An 18,740-nucleotide genomic window follows, 5' to 3' on the forward strand; every position below is an offset into this window, starting at 1 on the left:
AACCTCCTGGTCCCACTGGTGTGGCTGGGGGAGGCTGCCTTAGTTCTGCCACACCCTGGAAAGCAGGACAGGAAATGAAATCTCCTGTCTCATGGTGCAGCTATTGCACACACAGGGTCTGATGAGCTGTTACCACAGACACAGCGGGAAGAGAAGAGAAGAGAAAGTGAGTAAGGATAACTTTATGTGAGTAAATTAATTTTTTTATATTCCTTCCCCCCCATTCTTGTGATAAGCCATCACACTCCCCAAAGCACCAACAGATTAAATCCAGCCATCAGATCAAATCTGCAGGAGTTTAACTGAGCCCTTCTCTTGCTTTTACTATAGCAATACAAGTACCCGAGAAGAGAAGAGAATGTTTCAAGTTTCTCTGGTCCAAGACAATTCCTTCAGAGACAGGCATATCTCAAAGTGTGAAGCTGCCTTGAGGAATACTGGACAATGCTTAGCACAAATCCAAGAGCAAGCTGCAAGCAAGAAGGGGAACACGTATCTGATACCTGCTATTGTGGGGGGACATTTAGTCCTTTGTAGTTCTTAAAAGAAATAAAACTACACTGGTCAATTAATGAGGAGGCTGGAAGAAAAGTCATCTTTAGCAGTGGGTATACAGCCATCCATATTCTTAAGGTATAGGATTTGTGTTGCAAATCCAGAGCATCCTATTCTCATTCAGATTGGGAAGATTAATTTTATAATAATTCAACACAGTTAAGAGAACTCACTGGAGTTTTACTTACATGTAAATATATTCCTTGAGGCTTATGCAAAACTGATACACAAAGGCTCCTTCTGGTGGACTTCAGCAGCATTAACCAAGAGGTTGGAATGGAGCAGCTGCAGATCACCAAACCAAGTGTCCTGGATTCCTCTGAAAGTGAGAAGGTGGCACTGCAAGACTATCCAGGTACAAAACCATGTAGAAATAGTCCCTGACTGAAGGAAGGAAGTAAAAACAAATTGTGGCAGGAAGTTATACCTTCAAGAGCACAAGAACAGGACAGAGATGGGGAAAGAGTAGCAGGGGAAGTGTTCCCTGTTCCTCATCCTCAGCAAAGCCCCAAAGTCCTTTCTGTTCTTGTCCCTCCCTTGGTAGTAAAGTTCTTTGGTTCTCTCCTTGTATACTTGTCTGAGCATTTCCCTTTCTTCCCCTGGTGTCTTTGGGAAAGTTTGGTTGAGGCATCGCAGGTCTGATCAGAAAGCCATTGAAGAACTTTGCTCATTTCTTAGGAGACTGATGGGCTTTATTTTTAAAATGTAACTACAGTGGAGCTCTGACCTTTTTCAGTTTCTGCTGTTGCTTAGCCAAGACTTCATTGCTGTAGGGCAGTGCCCTTCAGTTTTGCCATGGATACCCACTTACTGCTTATTGCAACAACAGCAGATGAAACATCCCCCTTCGAAGCTCCAGTTAAATAAGTTAGCTGGAGAGAGAGGGATCTACTGTGGGAACTGTTTGCTTTGTTAGTTTTACTAATGCTCAGTCTGGATGCTGGCCACCAGCTAGGCTGTGAACAGGAGCAGCACTGGGAGATCTTGAGGGAAGCTGCATTCAGTGGCATTTGGTTTAGGTTATAGCAGGAAGTTCTGCATCTGGACCCGTTGTGTCAGATTTTCTACTTTGGTGCCCTGAACACACCGTAACCATTCCTTAACCCAGAGCTGCTGCCACAACAGGAATTGAAAAAGAAAAATTATCCTTCTTTGGGCCACTTGTAACAAAACAGTTGAGTAGAGGACGTTCCCAGCTAGGACTGTTTTTTGAATAAGCTTTTGCTTCTGTAGGAATTTTCTAATAGGACTATTTCCTCTTCTGAAATATTTCAGAACTGAGTAAACTCTGTTTCCTTTTGCTGGCTAAACTAGTTATACACAATCAGAGCACCAGCTCTAGAGGGCACAAAATGATCTGGTTTAACGTGCAAGTAACCTGCATTAAAAGAACATTATAAGATGCCACATGGATATGGACATTGATAACTCTGGGACTGAGAGAACAACAAAAGGGACACCTGACTCGACTGCTGGACCACAAGCGTGTTTTAAAAATTGTGGCAAAAGGAAATGCCATTAGAAGTCTAGTTATACTTCTCCAAACCTTCCTGCCCTCCCATTAGATATCCCTTGGCAAAATTAAAGTTGTGTGTCTGTGCCATGACAAAGCACAAACTGAATCATGGTAACAGCTACAAGATTCCTGGAAACTAAGAGGCTCAGGGAAGAAATTGCAGAGCTCATAACTGCTTGGAGGATCTTGCAACAGGGAGGCAGAGCTGCACTGCAAGCCTTGGATATAAGTCTAGATTAAAATAAAGACATAATATGGCCAATGAAACTAAGAGGCTGTGCCATCACATTGCTCATACACCTGCAGCTGCCAGCTAGAACTTTTGCTTTTTCTCTTTGCCACCATCACCGTTTCCGTGAGTTCCTTGGAGAGGTTCAGCTGCATCACAGTAGTTCAGCACTTTTCCTTCCACATGCCCTTGTGCAGATTGTGCCTGTCAGGGGGAAGAATGAACCACCTGTTTGGGACCAGGAGGGACCAGATCAGCAAGGAAGGGGCTCCAGGGGAGCAGTGGTGAACCCGTGCTGCCCCCACCTTGAGCAGTCAAACCTGCATTTATTGGTACTCGTGACTCTGCTTCTGGGGAATTTCTCCTCCATGATCCGTGATGTGCTGTTTATCCAGGTATAAGTCCTGGGAGCTGTGTGTGTTCAGACTCTACCCAGCCTTGGCAAAGCCCTCTGGGGAGCTGGAATGACAGTGCACCGGGGACGCAGCCGAGCTGGCCGGGGCTGCCAGCTGGGGATTGTCACAGTCTGACAGCAGGGAGCTGGGCTGGCTTTCTGAGCAGTGAAAATACTGCCCTTGATTAGGATGGTGGCTTGTTTTCTGGCATTGTTGGCATCTATGCCAAATAGTTTTGTCATCATCAGTATTGTAATGTCTTGGCCTAGAGCAGTGGTAACCCTTGCCTTTCCTGCAACCACGGGGGCGACGCTCTTTGGCCTATTAATGAATAACTAATGAAAAGTGCAGATCTTCACATTGCAACTAAATTATGTAACAAATCCAGGAAACCCTTCACTAGCTGATCTCAGTTTCTTCTTTACTTTGTAGAAGGCAGGAAAGGGATGATAAAGGGTTAGAAACAGAAAAGCACCAGGACAAAGCAAACAACTCATGTTGGTTTCTGGGGCAGAAATTTCTCTCCAGATTTTCTACCATAACTCCTCCATTGACAGTCAGCAATGGGCAAGAGAGGCTGCAAGATAAAGACATACAGCAAACATTTTCCTGCTATGACACATTAGGTGATGTCAGAAGGACATTAAATATGGAGGCCAAAATACTGCCCATTTCTTCAGGTTTGCCCTTGGTGATGCCATGGTGGAAGAGTCTCTTCAGGAATAGGCTCAGGTATCCCCATATATGAAAGACAGAGCATGGGGAGAAGGGAGAGAAAGAGATAAAACAACTTATCACCACCTGCTAAACACAACGTCCAATAAAGATACTGTTCCCTTTCTGAATCCCTGCACAGAAAATCTGCCTCTCTTCAATGGAAATATTGTCCCATCCTCTTAGGCTGGGATTTAATTATCAGAAGGGTTTTCCTCCCTTAAAAAGGTTTTTTTTTAGAAAAAAACATTCCATTTGAGTCAAACTGCAAAACTTACATCTCAAAATAGTTAAACAAATATTTTCACTATTTCAATTTTATGTTGTACATTGGGAAAATATTAATTGTACCTTCATACTTTAGTTAGCATTTTGAGAAACATAGAACTGCATTTGAAAATGAGCAAGAAATCATTTGATGTTCTTTAATGGAAAGAAGCCTTTTGAAACAGCATTAATAATTTTTTTTTTTTTTTGGCCAAATATTTGTGGAGCTGTTATGATAAAACTAAGCGGTATTTTCTGATTTAAAAAAAGAAAATGCCAGAAGGCTTCTAACAATCTATACCAGAGCTACCAGAGCCACATCCCATGACCTTTTCATGGGAGTGCACGTGACATTGGTAATACAAACTGAGCAGGAACTGTCCACACACTCCACCAGGGAATAGGACACAGAAGAACATTAAACAAGATGTCTCAGCTCTGGGATGTACAACACGGTTGTATGGACATAACAGACATTCTCAACAGTGAAAGAAAAGTGACTCTGGAGAGAGCTGGAACACATCAATAGCATTGGGTCAGACCTCAGACAGGCCCTTTTTATCCAATTTCCCACAGGTGAGCACACCCAGGTCTCACCCATGGATCACTTCTTAACCTGATGGTCCTTTTCTCCAGGTTGATGTGTTTTACACCTTACTAATACAAACTCTGATATCATCCCTCCAATTATGATACTTTTAGAAGGTATTTAATGCCTGCCAATGAACCTGGTCAAGTGCAGAATACCATACACACACACACACACACAAATATTGGCATGGTATGTAATCAACCTTCTTTAAAGTTTCGTTAGAAGCTCTTAGAGCCTTCTAGTTACCATGTCTACTCTGTTCAAACACAAGGCAGCAAAGATTCGTTGCTGAATCAGTGGCTCTGAACAGGATATGAACACAATTGAAATGTCAGGACAACAAACCAACATATCAGCACTGGATACAGAAGGTGTTTCCATGCAGCCTGGAAAGGTATTCAAAAAGAAAAACACAGTTCCCTGGACTGAAATCTGAATGATTCCAGCTTCTACATGATCTCAAAAAGCCCCAAATGGGCCTTTTACAAAAAAATATTAGTTATGATGGTGCCACAGAAGTGCAGCACAATCACAGACTGCAAAGCTCAAAGCTCACTTGGGCAATGCCATCCAGTTCCTGACTGTCCAACACCCACATCCCATCGGCTGGAGCATCACAGTCATTGCTGATGAGGAGAAGCATCAACAGCTCAACAGGCAGTTGCCAGCAACACGATGTCCCCAACATTGCAACAGGACAATGACATCAGCTGAACATGACAAGTGAAACAAAGGCGGCCCATTTCCTGCTAAATCACACGGACCAGTTCCTAACTACATCGTGCTTTTAGAGAGCGGATAAGCACATAGAGAACAGTGTAAGACAATAAAGAGGGCATGTATTACATGCATTCTCAGAAGGACACAAAGGCCGACAGATCAGTTGATCTGTATTTTTGAAGTCAAGTCAAGCTCATGAATGAAGTGTATGGATCAGTACTAAACCAGGAAATCCATTCTGCTTCTTAGAGTATGGTTTTCCTTTTGCCAGCCTGGGGGTGCCAAGGCCAGTCCTACCCCAAAGGACATTTTCACCATCCTACAAGAAGAAAGAACAACTCTTCTGTTTCCTTACCCAAAGGGCAGTCATGACAGAACTACCCATGAAGATAAGGAGGCCTATTAAGAGCAAGGTAGTAGCAGGCAGGTTACTTACTACTGGTGAACATTTCCCTGGGCCAAGCCACGTTCAGAAGCGTTTGGAGAGTTCAATCATCTCTCTCATCTCCCTGTTGCTGTTGGCAGGACCACCAAAGAGAAGTGCCCAGATGATGAACTGGATGACCTCAGCCATTGAGAAAGACACAGGTCAGCACTGCAGAACGACTCCAACTGCATCACAGAGCCTATGGCTGAACAAAAGCTCCATAGGAGAAAGGTTCAATGAAAAAGGTTTTGCTTAGCTGTTCTCTTTAAATACACATCTCCCATCTTTCTGTGGTTTTGTGAAAAGCTGTTTCAGCCCAGTGAATGTGTTACTGAAATGCTGCATGCTCATGTTTGAAGTCTGACAGCACTCAACAGATGTAAAAGTTGTTCTTTATAATTATATAGATACTGTTCCATAATTAAACATTAATGCTTAAACAACCAGCTACTGTCTGCAACAGACCAAGAATGAACATTACGTAGAAAAGAGAGACTTCCAAGAAAAAGAGTCAGGTATCTGCAGAAAGCAATTACCTGTCAGTAAGTGACACCTGAGTCCATATAAATCCCACCCTGTGCTCCAGCAGGAGCATGGCAGACAGCTGTCCTTCCAAAGAAAAAAAGATTGCGAAGATTGTATTTGAATTCTAGTTTTAGTCATTTAAGAATAGTTTGAGCTACTGCATTAATTGAGTGCACTGAGTACAGTAACCATGGTCTATTCTAAACAAAATGTATCTCCTTTTGTTGAAGGTTAGTATTTGTTGCATTTTAGGCTGCCAGAGGAAGGTGATTGAACCCTCCTGACAGTGGGTCAGAAAAGAACACTTGAACCTCTCTGGTACAAGTGTGAGTAAGTACCTCGGGAGGAGTTGAAGAAAATCACTGGAGTTTTGCTTCGTAGCATTCAGAGGAACTGAAAATCACTCCCCTTATCTGCATTTAGGAAACATTAATGACACAAAGTATTCTGTATCAAACTACAAAGCATTTTTTGATGCAACATCAAGAAGGAGAGACTTAGCTGACTGGGGTATTTAACATGCAGTTTCCAGCATTTTTCTGTTGCTACAACAAACCCATTGCTGCATCTCAGGATATCCACATCTCAGACCCAGAAAGCAGTTATTGCCTGCAAAAGATACGCTGGGTAGTAAAGGGTAAACCTTCCCTATGCACCGTTAAGAGTATTACCTTAATCTTTTATCTAGGCCTGCTTTTCGGTGGCACTTGATACAGGAGCTATACCAAACACTTCCTTGAATACATAAAGCCAGAGATTGAGTTACACAGGGCTGAAGATCTATGCCACCAGTAAGACAAAAGCTCCTATATTACCTGGCACATGCCTGCTAAATTATTGAAGTGTCTCTTCAAACTGAATATATTCACTGGATAATTAGTCAACAGAAGAAAACGGTCTCTCTTTACAAAGCTAATGTTGACAGGTATTGTATCTTTTATGCACTGCAACAAAAAGCGTTTGCAGAGCTGATGCAACACAAACATTTGGAACTGCTCGTCAATGTGCAAGTGTTCCCAAGGCACTTGGTCCCCTTTGTGATGCTGCTTCACTCTCATATTACTTTACAACCAACTGCTAAACAGGGTGAATTACTTTTAATGATGCATCCTCCCCATTTCAGGTAAATGGTGCAAGCACATGAAAGTTTGTTTTGCATTTGAGGAAAGAGTGAGATCAAACTGGCACAGGTACCACCCTGACCCGCTGCTGTGCCCACCTCTGACAAGTGGGACCTACCTGGGGCTGTGCAGACAAGTCACTGCCACTCTCAATTCATAATCCTCCTAGTTGATAACCCAACGTGCCACTCTGGCAGCTGGATTCTCGTGGGCTTGTTTCTTGGGAACACAGGATACTCCATGTGTACACAGAACACCCTGCACAACAGCAGTCCCAGCATGTGCCTGCTGGAACGATCCCAGCCAGCCAGCTGATGCTGCTCCGTTTATTCTGACCTTGCAAGGGAAGAGCAGCAGCATTTTCCACCCGTGAAATGGCTGTCCTGTTGCTGAGAGCAGGGCCCTGCACTGCCTGGGTGTAAACCTAAGCGTACCTGGAATTACAAAAGCTGTTTGAACATGAGGCTGCAGGATGAAATACACAATTCTACCAACTCCAATTCACAGCCCGAGGTGTGCAAAGGCAACATTATGTCAACGCAATACTACTGTTTGTTTTTTTAATTTTAAGTTAAGCCTATTACACCTGACACTAAGGGGACAGATAGGATTTTAGGGATCTTCAGAATGAAGACAGCACTAAATTTTAGTTAAAGCTTTCTTAAAGAGGATATTATGATTAACATGGCACAGAACTTATGATTAGTATGTCACAGGACTTCTACAAGAATAATCAATTTAGTACAATCTGTAATACAGAATAATACAGAATCTGTAACACAAATTACAATTTCTTATCACCAGACCCTCTGCAGGTTGGAGGATCTTAGTACATGGTTTGCTGTATCAATATAAAAATAATAATACAGTCTTGGAAATCATATCATAGAACATGAGTCACTCATTCAATCCTGAGGAAGCAGAGGATGGGGGAGGCAGCTGTGGCCATGGCATGGTCATGGGTCTCACTGTTCAGCACCAGTTTGGGTCTGAATTCTCCATTTAGGATTTCTAACTCCATGACTTTATAGACAGTGCTTTGCGTGCTGTTACACCTCCCTGTTCAGTGATGGGATCATTAACAGCACCGGGCTGGCCGGGTGCCTGGGAGCTTCAAGGCCAGCAAGGAAGACAGTAATCGCCCTGGAGCCCAGGAATCTTGAGGCCAGCAGGGAGGGGAAGAAGAAATATGTTTGGTTGACTTGGTTCACAGGACCTTCAGGGCCTGATAGTGAGGGAAGGGGAACAAATAGATGACAAATAACTGTACCTTGTATTAGAGCACATGTGCAGCAGCACTGCCAGCTCCTCTCAGAACTCCAGCAGAGGCAAACATCGCAAGCGGGGCTGCAGGGCGAGCTCTCCTCAGGAGCCATCAGCACTGCCATCGCCTGGCACAGCAGCAGATTTGCAGCAGCGGCTTTGAACTGGAGTGTTTTGTGCATTCTGCAACTGCTGCTGTATAGAATGTTATCAGGGAATTGCTTCTGAATTGGTTCTGTTCATTACTGTGTGCTGCAGCACCTCGTGGTGATTCTCACCTGGCTGGTGAAGGTGAACAACCCAGGGGAAACGTTTTACGCAGTGAATCTCCATCAAAGACTTTTGGAAGAAGTTAGTCTCACCACAGACTGCAAATGACACTTAGCCAACCTGGAGACTTAAATACATAACAGCATTTCATTTTGCCCTGGTTCATCTCTGCAAACAAAGCAGAAAAAGCAAATGAGAAATAAATGGTTTCTATAATTTCAAGGGCCAGATAGTGAGAACCTCGTGATAGTGGTTTGACACAATTTGTCCAAACACCACATCTGCAAACAGCACTTTTTCCACAGTTAAATTGAACCAGGTTTCAATTTTTGTTTCAATTATTGCTTTATTGTTTCGATCTCAAATCCATACCCCTCTGGAAAACAACTCAAACTGCCCTGTTTCCTGGCCTAGGTGCTAAGCTGGAGTACTCATCAATTCAGTATTGCATTTCCTCTGACAGATGGTAAATTAAGACACTGCCTGACTGCCTGCCATTGTGCAAATACGTCTGGTTTCATTTGTGAAAGGCTTTAGCAGACAAACTTTGCAATTGCTTAGTTTTCCAAAATGCACTTCATTAAACCAACGTGCAAAACCACTGACACGTGAGAGTAGCAGGTGGAAGCTCGTCTGAAAATACTGTAAAATGTTCCCATTTTGGGGGGCTTAACTGAATTGCTCTTTATGCTAAAGATTATTGTCATGCAATAAAACACAAACATTGACAGCAAACTTTCAAAAAACTGGTGAAAACAGGAATCTTACATTCTTCACTCAGGTTTTTTTACAGGTAACTGCCACAGAACAACAAGTTAATACATTTCCAGAAATGCTCTAACACTTATTAGTGTGTGAATAAGCTCTCACTCATGTTTGATGCTCGAAGGCACACAGCTGTGTGTACTTTACAACACAACCTCACAATAATCCCAGGGAGGAGTAAATTGCCAATGTGTTCTCTTAACTTGGGTAATGGAAAACAAATCAGTTCAAAGTTTGACTCTCCCTTAGCAGTTGAATATATCTAATATGCACAGCAACATAATGGAAAATATGCCCGTCTAAAATTAGTCTGAACAAGTAGCAAGTGATGACTAAATAATTCTGAAGCCTCACTGACAAAGAAATTGAGTCCAGCAGGAGAATAACTACTCAAAATACTAACACATAATAAATTACAAAACAAGACTGAGCAGTGCTGGCTTTAGTGTCCATTTAAGTGGGTTCAACTTCATGGGATCCCACAGAAATGCACCTGCTGAACTAATCTATCTTCTCTCACTCGTTCACGCTGTTGAGTATTTAAACTAAAAATACCAGATTCTTTAAAACAAGAAACAATGATACATTCCATTCTCCCCTGTTTACACCAGTGGGAGTTCTGCACATCAACAATCACATCCACTTAATCTTGAGCCTGCAGTTGCTTGGTGGCTTTCAGTTGATTGGGAAGTCTGGAAAAATGTGCTAATGACCAAAAACTGCTGCATAACAATCACAACTTTAGGGAAAAAATAGTCAACAGAAACAGAAGAAATGTTTGAGGAAATGACCAGCTACTGATATAAGTGCTGGGAACTCTTTCCTACCTTAAAGAAAACAGCTCATGAATGTGAAATCTAAAACCATGTAATACATAGAGGTAGCAAGAAAAAAAATTATCTTGACAAATAAAAACATAGAAAGATCATCCCCATTGAAATACCAAGGAACTTGATTCATTCTCACAAAACAAAAGATCTTTCACACCAGTTCTCCCAATTCCTTCATCCAAAACCACAGAAATCAGTCGTAGTGAAACAGCAATTGGAAAATACATCTGATTCCCAGCTCAAAACAGCTGAAGGAAAAGGAGTGGACTTTCAGAACATACCTCTGAATTACAGTGAAAGGACAAGAAGCTGCTTCTAGAAGTAAACACACCACATTGCCCAGGGTATTATAAACAGAATTTTTGAATATAAAAAAGCATTTAGTAAAAATTTTATTTGAAATGCAGCATGAATCCATAACCATAAGCATTAAAACATAACAGTTTTACAGAGAATTTGTACAATATGACATGTATTTCTATACATGCGCCCCCCCCCTTTTTATTCAGTCATTATCAAATAAACAAGTTAGACAGGAATAATAAGCATTCACTTCTAAAAAGAAAACTTTGGCATGTATACAACTGACTAGTTAAGAGTAAACAGTGGTAGATTCAAGTCAGAAAGAGACCCACTCGCTTTGTTTCACAGCATTTTTGATCTGGATGAAGCTCCCCAGCACTACTTCCTAGTTAATACAAAAATGACTATTTTTTTCAGTCCTGAACACCTCATTCCAGGACAAAATCATGTTAAGAGAGACACAGAACAACCAACTTTTAACGCTAAAAGGCGTCAGTTTCAAAGCAGTTCAGGTCACACAAATTTCGCACACATTGGTTTGGTCATGAATTACCTTTAATGGTTTGCTCGTGTCACTGAACATTTTAACACCTGGCACCACTGGCAACTTCTCCTTTGAACTAGAAAAAGCACGAGTGGCTCCAAGTTTGTGACCGCTGCTGGAGTGTTAGAAAAAACTAAACTAAAGTTTGCACTGGGCCCATCTTCTGTCTTGAGTTTCTGTCACTGCTGTTGGCCCCTTACATACCTTCCTATTCTTCTGAAAAAAGGAGGGAAAACAATTTGCAAGGCATTTCTTCCTGGCATACAGCAGACAATGCTTCCATTTCAAAAACCAGAAAGCAATGAAAGAACCCCTGAATTATTAATAAGAAAAAACAATCCTCCTTTGAGAATTATTTCTGGTGATTCTTCAAGTACTTACAAAAAATACAGTATTTATACAACTTCTCCAGAACTATTATAATTAACAAACTTTAATGTAATACTAACAAAATAAATCCATAGATACAAATGGTTGCACTTCAAAGCAGGAATATCTACCCCAGATGTTGATTTTGCTGCAATTTCATTATTGCTGTGGAACAGAGAGTGGTTAAGTCATGTCATTATCAGACTCTCTTTCTTATACACATCAGAGTATCTAATCTGAAAAACGTTCTCCAGCAAGTCAGATTACATTTCATGTCATTTTTACAGTTCCTGCTAAATGTTTGTGATCCAAAGTCAACTGAACCATGGTGCAACAGAGCACAGATGGCAAAAGAGCAGAGGCAGGAACAACAGAACAGGCAGAGTATCACAAGTCACACTCTACTTCTTAATCCTGGGCTTTAGCTCTTCTGCTGCATTTCGCAGAAAAATGTAGTTTTTCTTCTGTGGATTATAGAATTCATGACCCTGAAAAGAAAAATAATCTACATTTACTTTCTTGAAACAAGAAATATCAGCATCCCCTTAAAATGTAAGAATACGGACATTTCATTGGGTTTGTTTATTAAGGCTTCATTTGAAAGCCTTTAAGAGCAGATATTGGACCACCTGGTGGATTAGAAAGAGCTTACTATAACAAGCAGTCATAAGAACTGTGCATATAAAGTAATATTTAAGGGGTGTTTATCCATTTTAAAAGTATTAAAAAAAATAACCACACATCTCTAAGTTCTACTTTACAGATGCAGCACAGAACTCAGCATGATTTTTTTTAAACCTTCAGTGGCCATCCAGCTTCACTTTGTATTTTCTATCTTTTACATGACACAAGGTCACACCTTTCTAAAGTGAAGCCCAAGTTCTACAGGCAACTGCAAAATTATCTGTTCCCCAACTGCAGATGCAAATATGCCCTTTTGCATATGGACATTATTTGCATCCACATTACCAGCTCAAGGCCCAAGTATCCAAATCAGGGAGAGCAAACACTAATAAAGGAACTGAAGTCCAACATGCAAGTTGGAAATTACCAATGCTATGGATAGAAATGGTTCTGGGAAGGAAGTTTAGTACTTAACACCTACCGGTTTTACTGCTTAATAATGGTTTACAGATACCCTGGTCCATCTCAACCACTGCAACGTACCCAAGCATTAGAAGTGAAGAATTCATCTGCCCTGGCATCAGTGAGTTATCTTACTTTAGGCAGAAGATTAGATACAATGCAGTCAATTAAAATCTGGCTTTTCGTGTCATGTAATTGATTTCATCTGTGTGATTCCTGCATTCATTTCAGTCATAAATACAAGGAATATTATCCTCAAAGCACCATGAAAACCAGTTACTTTTCAATCTTGCTACCCTCCCTTCTTAAACTATTAAGAAATATTGATTTTCCACATGTTTGCTGTGATTCTCTTAAATACATATTGTTAATTTTGGAAGAGAAACACCTAAATAAGCATCATCAAAACACTTCACTGAGTTGTAGTGGAAATTCAGTACACGGCACTCGAACACTGGGGTGTTTACGTAATCATAGTCACAGCTTTTTCTCCCCTGCATTTCAAAGAGATCTGTGGGAACCTGTTTGGGTGCCACACTGCCCCATGACACTGCCCAGGGCAGAATGTGTGTGAGCAACCACAGCCACTCCTCAATCATCGAATTTACATTCTGCTCATCCCCATCTGCAAAGCAGCATCGTTTAGCAATCCTGTGCAACTGAAGCTAAAACCCCCAGAATGCACAACTTCAGTGGTAAAACCTCATCAGGTGTCCAAAGTGACCACTGTAAATTTTCTTAAAAAATCAGAAAACCCCATCTTCTATTTACAAAAAACAGTGGAAACCTCACATGAGAAGGACAGTCTCAGTCGTCAACTGCAAGCATGAGAGTCCAAACCTTCCTTACCTTTGACCAATCATAACTGGAAGCATATGCAAATATGTTGCCATTATGGTTGAAACAACAAGCAGATATTGGCTGGTCAAGCTGTTCTGAGGTTTTTAGCTTCGTCCGTGCATCTTTATCCCAAAAGCTGAATCTACCATCAGATCCCACTGTTGCAAGAGTACCATGGACAGGGTGAAATGCTATCCCATTCACCTGCAGAGCCACAAAAAATACTGTGTAAAACACCACACACGTGAACAGATGATGGGAACACTCACAACAGATGTGCTAAAGCCTAGAAGAGTAAATACACAGGAAAAAAAAGATAAACTAGACAGAATTCTTATTTTATAAAATGTTTTCAGATATATTTTTGGAGAAAAAAAACCACAAAAAACACCAAAGCAACAAGAAAAGCATCACCTTTTTTTTGGTAGTACCTAAAAATTGTATGCATAATGGCATTACACAACTACATTAAGTTTTGTTTCAGTATCTGCAAAATTAACAAGTGTCAACTCCACTTGTTGATGATTTCATGAAAGGCTGACCTGGTGCTTGTTTTATGGGAAGTATAAGAACTTATTTTTCCTCTTTGAGTACAAGTCTTTAAATATAAGTCTAAGCTTTAGGTAAGATAAAGGGTCGAGAAAAAATATTCAGATCCAGTTTTACATTATGAGTGCAATCTGCCCTGTATATGTGACCCAGTGGCACTTGTTCAGTACTTACAGCATAGATGTCCTGAGGTGCTGATGTGTTTGTTCCATTTGAGCGATGGCATTTAAAAGTGAAGTTATCTTTTGCACTGGGAGGGAAATAAAAAAGCAGTTAAAAAATATCTTTTTAGATTAATTATTGTGAACTGATCAATACAGAAAGGATGTTTTATGAAATACTTACGGATTTGGGGGGTTGATGTAATGAATAGCTACTCTTCCTTCAATACTTCCAAGGGCAAATCCAGTCGGTTTGTTCACTTTGTCTTTAAAAATAGCAACACAGCGATGCTAAATTTGAAAAAGATATAAAGGATTTTTAGGAACTTCTTTTCCACAGGGACACAAAACATCACAGACATCAAAGTAAAGCAAAACCACAAACAAGGTCAAGAGATGGCTCAAATTCTGGTGAGAATTTGGGCCATAGTATTTGAATTTCTAAATCCTTATGAAAATCAGCAATAAATCAATGGCAGACCAGGCCACGTGCCATACAAAGAAAACTCGGCTTTGAAATAATGCCTGTTTTTAGCACGAAATGTCAAGCCCAGAATGTCAGCAATCTGTAGAAACACACTCATAACAAACATAATAATTTACCTGGTGTTTAAGAGGAGATTCTATTCTTCTAAATTCAGAAGGCTGGTTCTCTAACTGATAAACTATCAAACCCCTTTCTGCAGTGGCCACAGCTGCCATTGGATGAACCTGGATATGGTTGTAAAATAAGTTGGAAGAGAGACACTTGTGTTAACAGCATGGCAGAGAATTCCGTTATTTCACAGAAAACCCTGATGAACTTGAAGGAATTAGAGGGAATAATAACAAAGTTTATTTGTAGACATATCTTCAAACATAACAAATCAGTTTTTTCCTGAGAAATTAAGAAGATCAGATTATGTTCTACTACTAAAATCACACAGAGACTAAATACTAGCAGTAATCAGTATTAACCTAAGGAAGCCCCAAAACCTGCCAGTTTATTCCTACTCCCACTCATCCCCCTGACACCAGTCTCCTGTATGTCCTGGCTTACCACATCTGCACAGTAACATCTTTCAGGGAGCTGCAGTGTCATCATAGGTGTCGGTGAACGGGTATCCCAGAACTGATGGGAACAGAAAAATGAACAAACTTACACTGGGAGCTCAGGATACACTGTTCAAATTACTGCAGTAAAACCTGTGCCACACAATTGGCACAAGTGATTTCATTCTAGTCTATAGTCAGAATAGTGCAACTCTCTGTGAATTGAGGCTATTCCACTAACTATTAGCATTTAATAAAATATTTTCACTTCACATACATATTTTCATACACAAACCACCAGCACACTTTGTGTCCATTTGTTCAGGTAAAAATCACACCTTCAGAGTTTTATCCCAGCTTCCTGTCATCACACAGCTATAATTTGGTGCTTTGATCCAATGGATAGTCTTCACAGGAGCATCATGCTGAAGAAAAAAAATGGATAAACAGACACACAATTACTAATATAACAGGTCATGCTTCTAGTTTATGCTTCTCATATTTTTGTATTTATTTACACTTTTCATCCATTCAAGAAAAGTAATTCATGATTTTAGTCACAGCAAGTAGGATAAAGATTGGTCATGACCTTATCGTGTTTAGTGCTGTAAAATCACTCACATAAAATATAAAGGTTCCTGACACAAAGAATTACAACCAAGTCACCTCACACGGGAAAAAGGTCACAGCAGAATTATAAATTAAGGACTTTATTTAGAAAGGATGTTATTCATCATGCTAAACCCCAATATTTTTCTAATAAATGAAGTACTATATTAAACCAACAAAAAAACCCCCAAGCTTCTGACAAGAGCTACTGAAGAAAAGCTTATGTTAATTGCAAGATTTTAAATTCAAGGTTGAGAATCTTATACAAGAAGCAATCATTAAAGGGACTAACTCTCTTCTTTAATTACATAACTGGTAACTGGTAACTCATTTTTGTCACCATAATTACACGTTCTAGGAACAGACATTAACTTCTAAATTGAGAATGTAAATTATGATCCCTGTTATTGCTGCAGCAGAAAACTGGTATTTGTGAAAGTGAATACAATGATATATGAATTTTTTTTTCCCCTCTAATGCAACAATGGGAAAAGCTCTTTTAAGTGAAACAGAGGAAACAGGTGCACAGGTTATTCAAATCACTTTGATCACCGACTCAGGTGCAATTCACTATCTCAAAAATACAAAAAATGCCAAGAAAGGTAGATTTTAATAGAAACAGAAAAGGATAAAGAACCACCTAATAGTTTGGGGGTTGCTTACTTACTTGTGCAATCTGAATTGCTTGATTACTGTTGAGATCCCACATTTTGGCAGTTTTATCACAGGAAGCAGTAAATACTTTACTCCCATCCTAAAAAACAAGAACAGGACCAAGAGATTAATGGGTTCTATCATGAAGTATCTATCAGAAAACTGCCAAGCCTTAGTCCCTTCTCATAATAGTGTAACATCAATATAATACATACTGGGATTGCAAGATGAAGAAGCAGCATAAAAATGGACATTTATTTATGACTGTATGTAATAAAAGAGCAAATAGTGTTGGGTTTTACCTAGTTTTAAACACTTTCTTAGCTTTTAAACTCACTTTCAACCTCCTTAAGCCTATGTCAGTCTATCCCACCAGGACACATGAAGCACACATTTACAGCAATGTAACTCTGAACAACAACCACGGGCTGTATCTCCATGTGGCACTCTCTGCCTGAAAACCACATGCCAATTTATTTCGAGTTTTGGTAAAAAACTGTGTATTTTAAATACGAACATACATCACTCCAGCAGGCATCTAGGACGGGCCCTGTGTGCATCTGCTGAGCCTTTGGAATTGTCTGCCCATTATCCTGAACTTCCCAGCAGCGAACCTGTAACAGGAGAAGGAGATGCTGATGTAACATAGTAACACCAACTTAAAACATTGTCTTGAAGATTCCAGCCTTAGTTTATTCAAGGTAAGGATGATTACAGACACAAAGATCTGTAGTTTTTTTTGAGAATTAGTGAAACCTTATTTTCTCTGATTATGTTCCTTTCACCTGTACAGCCAAACCTTAATCCTACAACTTCAGCTTCACCCCAAAGTACCTTAAGCACATGAAACACCTCACTGTGCTCTCCTGCAGAACCTTTAACCCTCAGCTGGGCAGGGGCTGCTCCCTGCAGGCCACCAGCCAGCAGATCAAACACAAGAGTTAAAAGACAACCACATTCATTTTCTCACCCCGCTTTTGCCATCTGGCATCTCACCCTTCAATCCAAACAAACTTCAATAACACTGCATGAACTTGAATCTTTTCAAGACTACACTGTCAAACTGGATGATTTACCAGCTTTGTCAAACTTAGTGCCTTGGTACCAGACATGAACTGTGGAGTTCTTCAACAAGTTATACTTTCAAGTGGCCTGGCGCAAATTTTTAGGATCCCATTGTGCAGTTTAGGCACCAATGCTCCCACGTTATTCACCTGCATGTCTGACTGTGAGTACTTACATCGTTGGCCCACGATCCTGCAATGAGGAAATTACCCGGCAGTGCGGGTGGACTGAATGCTAAACAAGAGATGCTGTCATCAGGTGGAGATGTTACCTCGATGTCCTACAGAGAACAGGAGACAAAACAGCACTAGCCACGTCTGAAAGACTGTGAACTGAGATCTTAATACTACTACAGAGCAAATTTTAGGCTCTGTTGTGACACACTAACACACAGTGGTGCCCACGGTGCCCACTCGTACCTTCATGGGGTTGTGGTTATCTGCTGTGGTGCTGCCGAACATGCTGGTGCCGCCGGTGCCGAAGCCCGACGTGGATCCGAACAGACTCATCCTGGCCCTGAGGAGGAGGAAAAGGCTCGGTGAGCCCTGCAAGGCCCTCAGCAAAGCCTCTACAAGGCCCAGGGCGTCTCACCGCGGTCTCTACACCAGCGCGGCCCTGGGAAGCACTCGGGGACGTACGGATATACCAAATTCATTACTTAATTAGTTAAATAAATAAAAAGACACTTCTCGTCGCAGCTGTGACACCTCCCGCCTGGCCGCCCTGCCGGGGATCCCTCTCGAGAGCCATCCCCGCCGTGCCCCGCGCTGGCCCCGAGCCCGCCCCGAGGTGCTGCCCCCCCGCCTCACGCCCCGCCCGGGGGCACCAAGGCCGCGCCGCTCCGCGGGGCTTCCGGCCCCGGCCGGGCCCCCCGTGACCCAGCGGCGGAGGAGTCGCGCCGTGCCCCAGCGGCGGAGCAGGGCCGCCCTACCCTCCCCTGCCCTCCCCTCACCCACCGCCGGAGCGGGGCCACCCTGCCCTACCCTGCCCTGCCCTCCCCTCACCCGCCGGAGCGGGGCCGCCCTGCCCTCCCCTCACGCACCGCAGCGGGGCCGCCCTGCCCTCCCCTGCCCTCCCCTCACGCACCGCAGCGGGGCCGCCCTGCCCTCCCCTGCCCTCCCCTCACGCACCGCAGCGGGGCCCGCCCGGGCCGCGCTCTCAGCAACGGGACCAGCGGCGAGCACGGCACGGGCCGCGCCTCCCTGCGCAGGCGCCGCGGGGCGGGGCCGCGGCTGCGCCCTGGCGGGGGCGGGGCGGTGCAGGCGGTCCCTCCCGAGGGATATCGCGACAAGGCTCTGCCCACAGAGCGGGGCTGGCACCGAACAGGCTGCCCAGGGCG

The 18,740-nt window shown here is 42.2% G+C and overlaps 1 protein-coding gene across 2 annotated transcripts; it reads right to left on the reverse strand.

Annotated features, from left to right (window-relative positions):
• Positions 1–10,564: 10,564 nt before the first annotated feature.
• RAE1 (ribonucleic acid export 1) lies at positions 10,565–18,625 on the reverse strand. Of its 2 annotated transcripts, none has more exons than XM_050313926.1 (12): positions 18,532–18,625; positions 17,821–17,917; positions 17,577–17,681; positions 16,858–16,950; positions 16,350–16,436; positions 15,412–15,498; positions 15,081–15,152; positions 14,645–14,752; positions 14,226–14,332; positions 14,055–14,130; positions 13,341–13,535; positions 10,565–11,893 (listed from the first exon to the last, which is right to left on the reverse strand). In XM_050313926.1, exons 2-12 carry the CDS (start codon positions 17,908–17,910, stop codon positions 11,807–11,809), a joined length of 1,107 nt encoding a protein of 368 aa, XP_050169883.1. In that variant the 5' UTR covers positions 17,911–17,917; positions 18,532–18,625; the 3' UTR covers positions 10,565–11,806. The 2 variants fall into 2 exon arrangements, with proteins under 2 accessions (XP_050169883.1, XP_050169884.1); XM_050313927.1 differs by lacking the exon at positions 18,532–18,625 and adding an exon at positions 18,088–18,105.
• Positions 18,626–18,740: the final 115 nt, after the last annotated feature.

The sequence above is a fragment of the Myiozetetes cayanensis genome, unplaced genomic scaffold (genome assembly GCF_022539395.1).
Source record: "Myiozetetes cayanensis isolate MyiCay16 unplaced genomic scaffold, myiCay2020 scf19, whole genome shotgun sequence".
Taxonomy (NCBI): domain Eukaryota; kingdom Metazoa; phylum Chordata; class Aves; order Passeriformes; family Tyrannidae; genus Myiozetetes; species Myiozetetes cayanensis.

Excerpts from the sequence above, each read along its gene's own strand:
- RAE1 (XM_050313926.1), bottom strand. The coding sequence starts at position 17,910 with ATGAGTCTGTTCGGATCCACGTCGGGCTTCGGCACCGGCGGCACCAGC. Across the intron at positions 16,437-16,857 it reads TAGATGCCTGCTGGAGTGAT|GATGGGAGTAAAGTATTTAC; the intron begins GTATGTTCGTAT and ends CTTGTTTTTTAG. Across the intron at positions 14,333-14,644 it reads AATCTCCTCTTAAACACCAG|CATCGCTGTGTTGCTATTTT; the intron begins GTAAATTATTAT and ends TTTCAAATTTAG.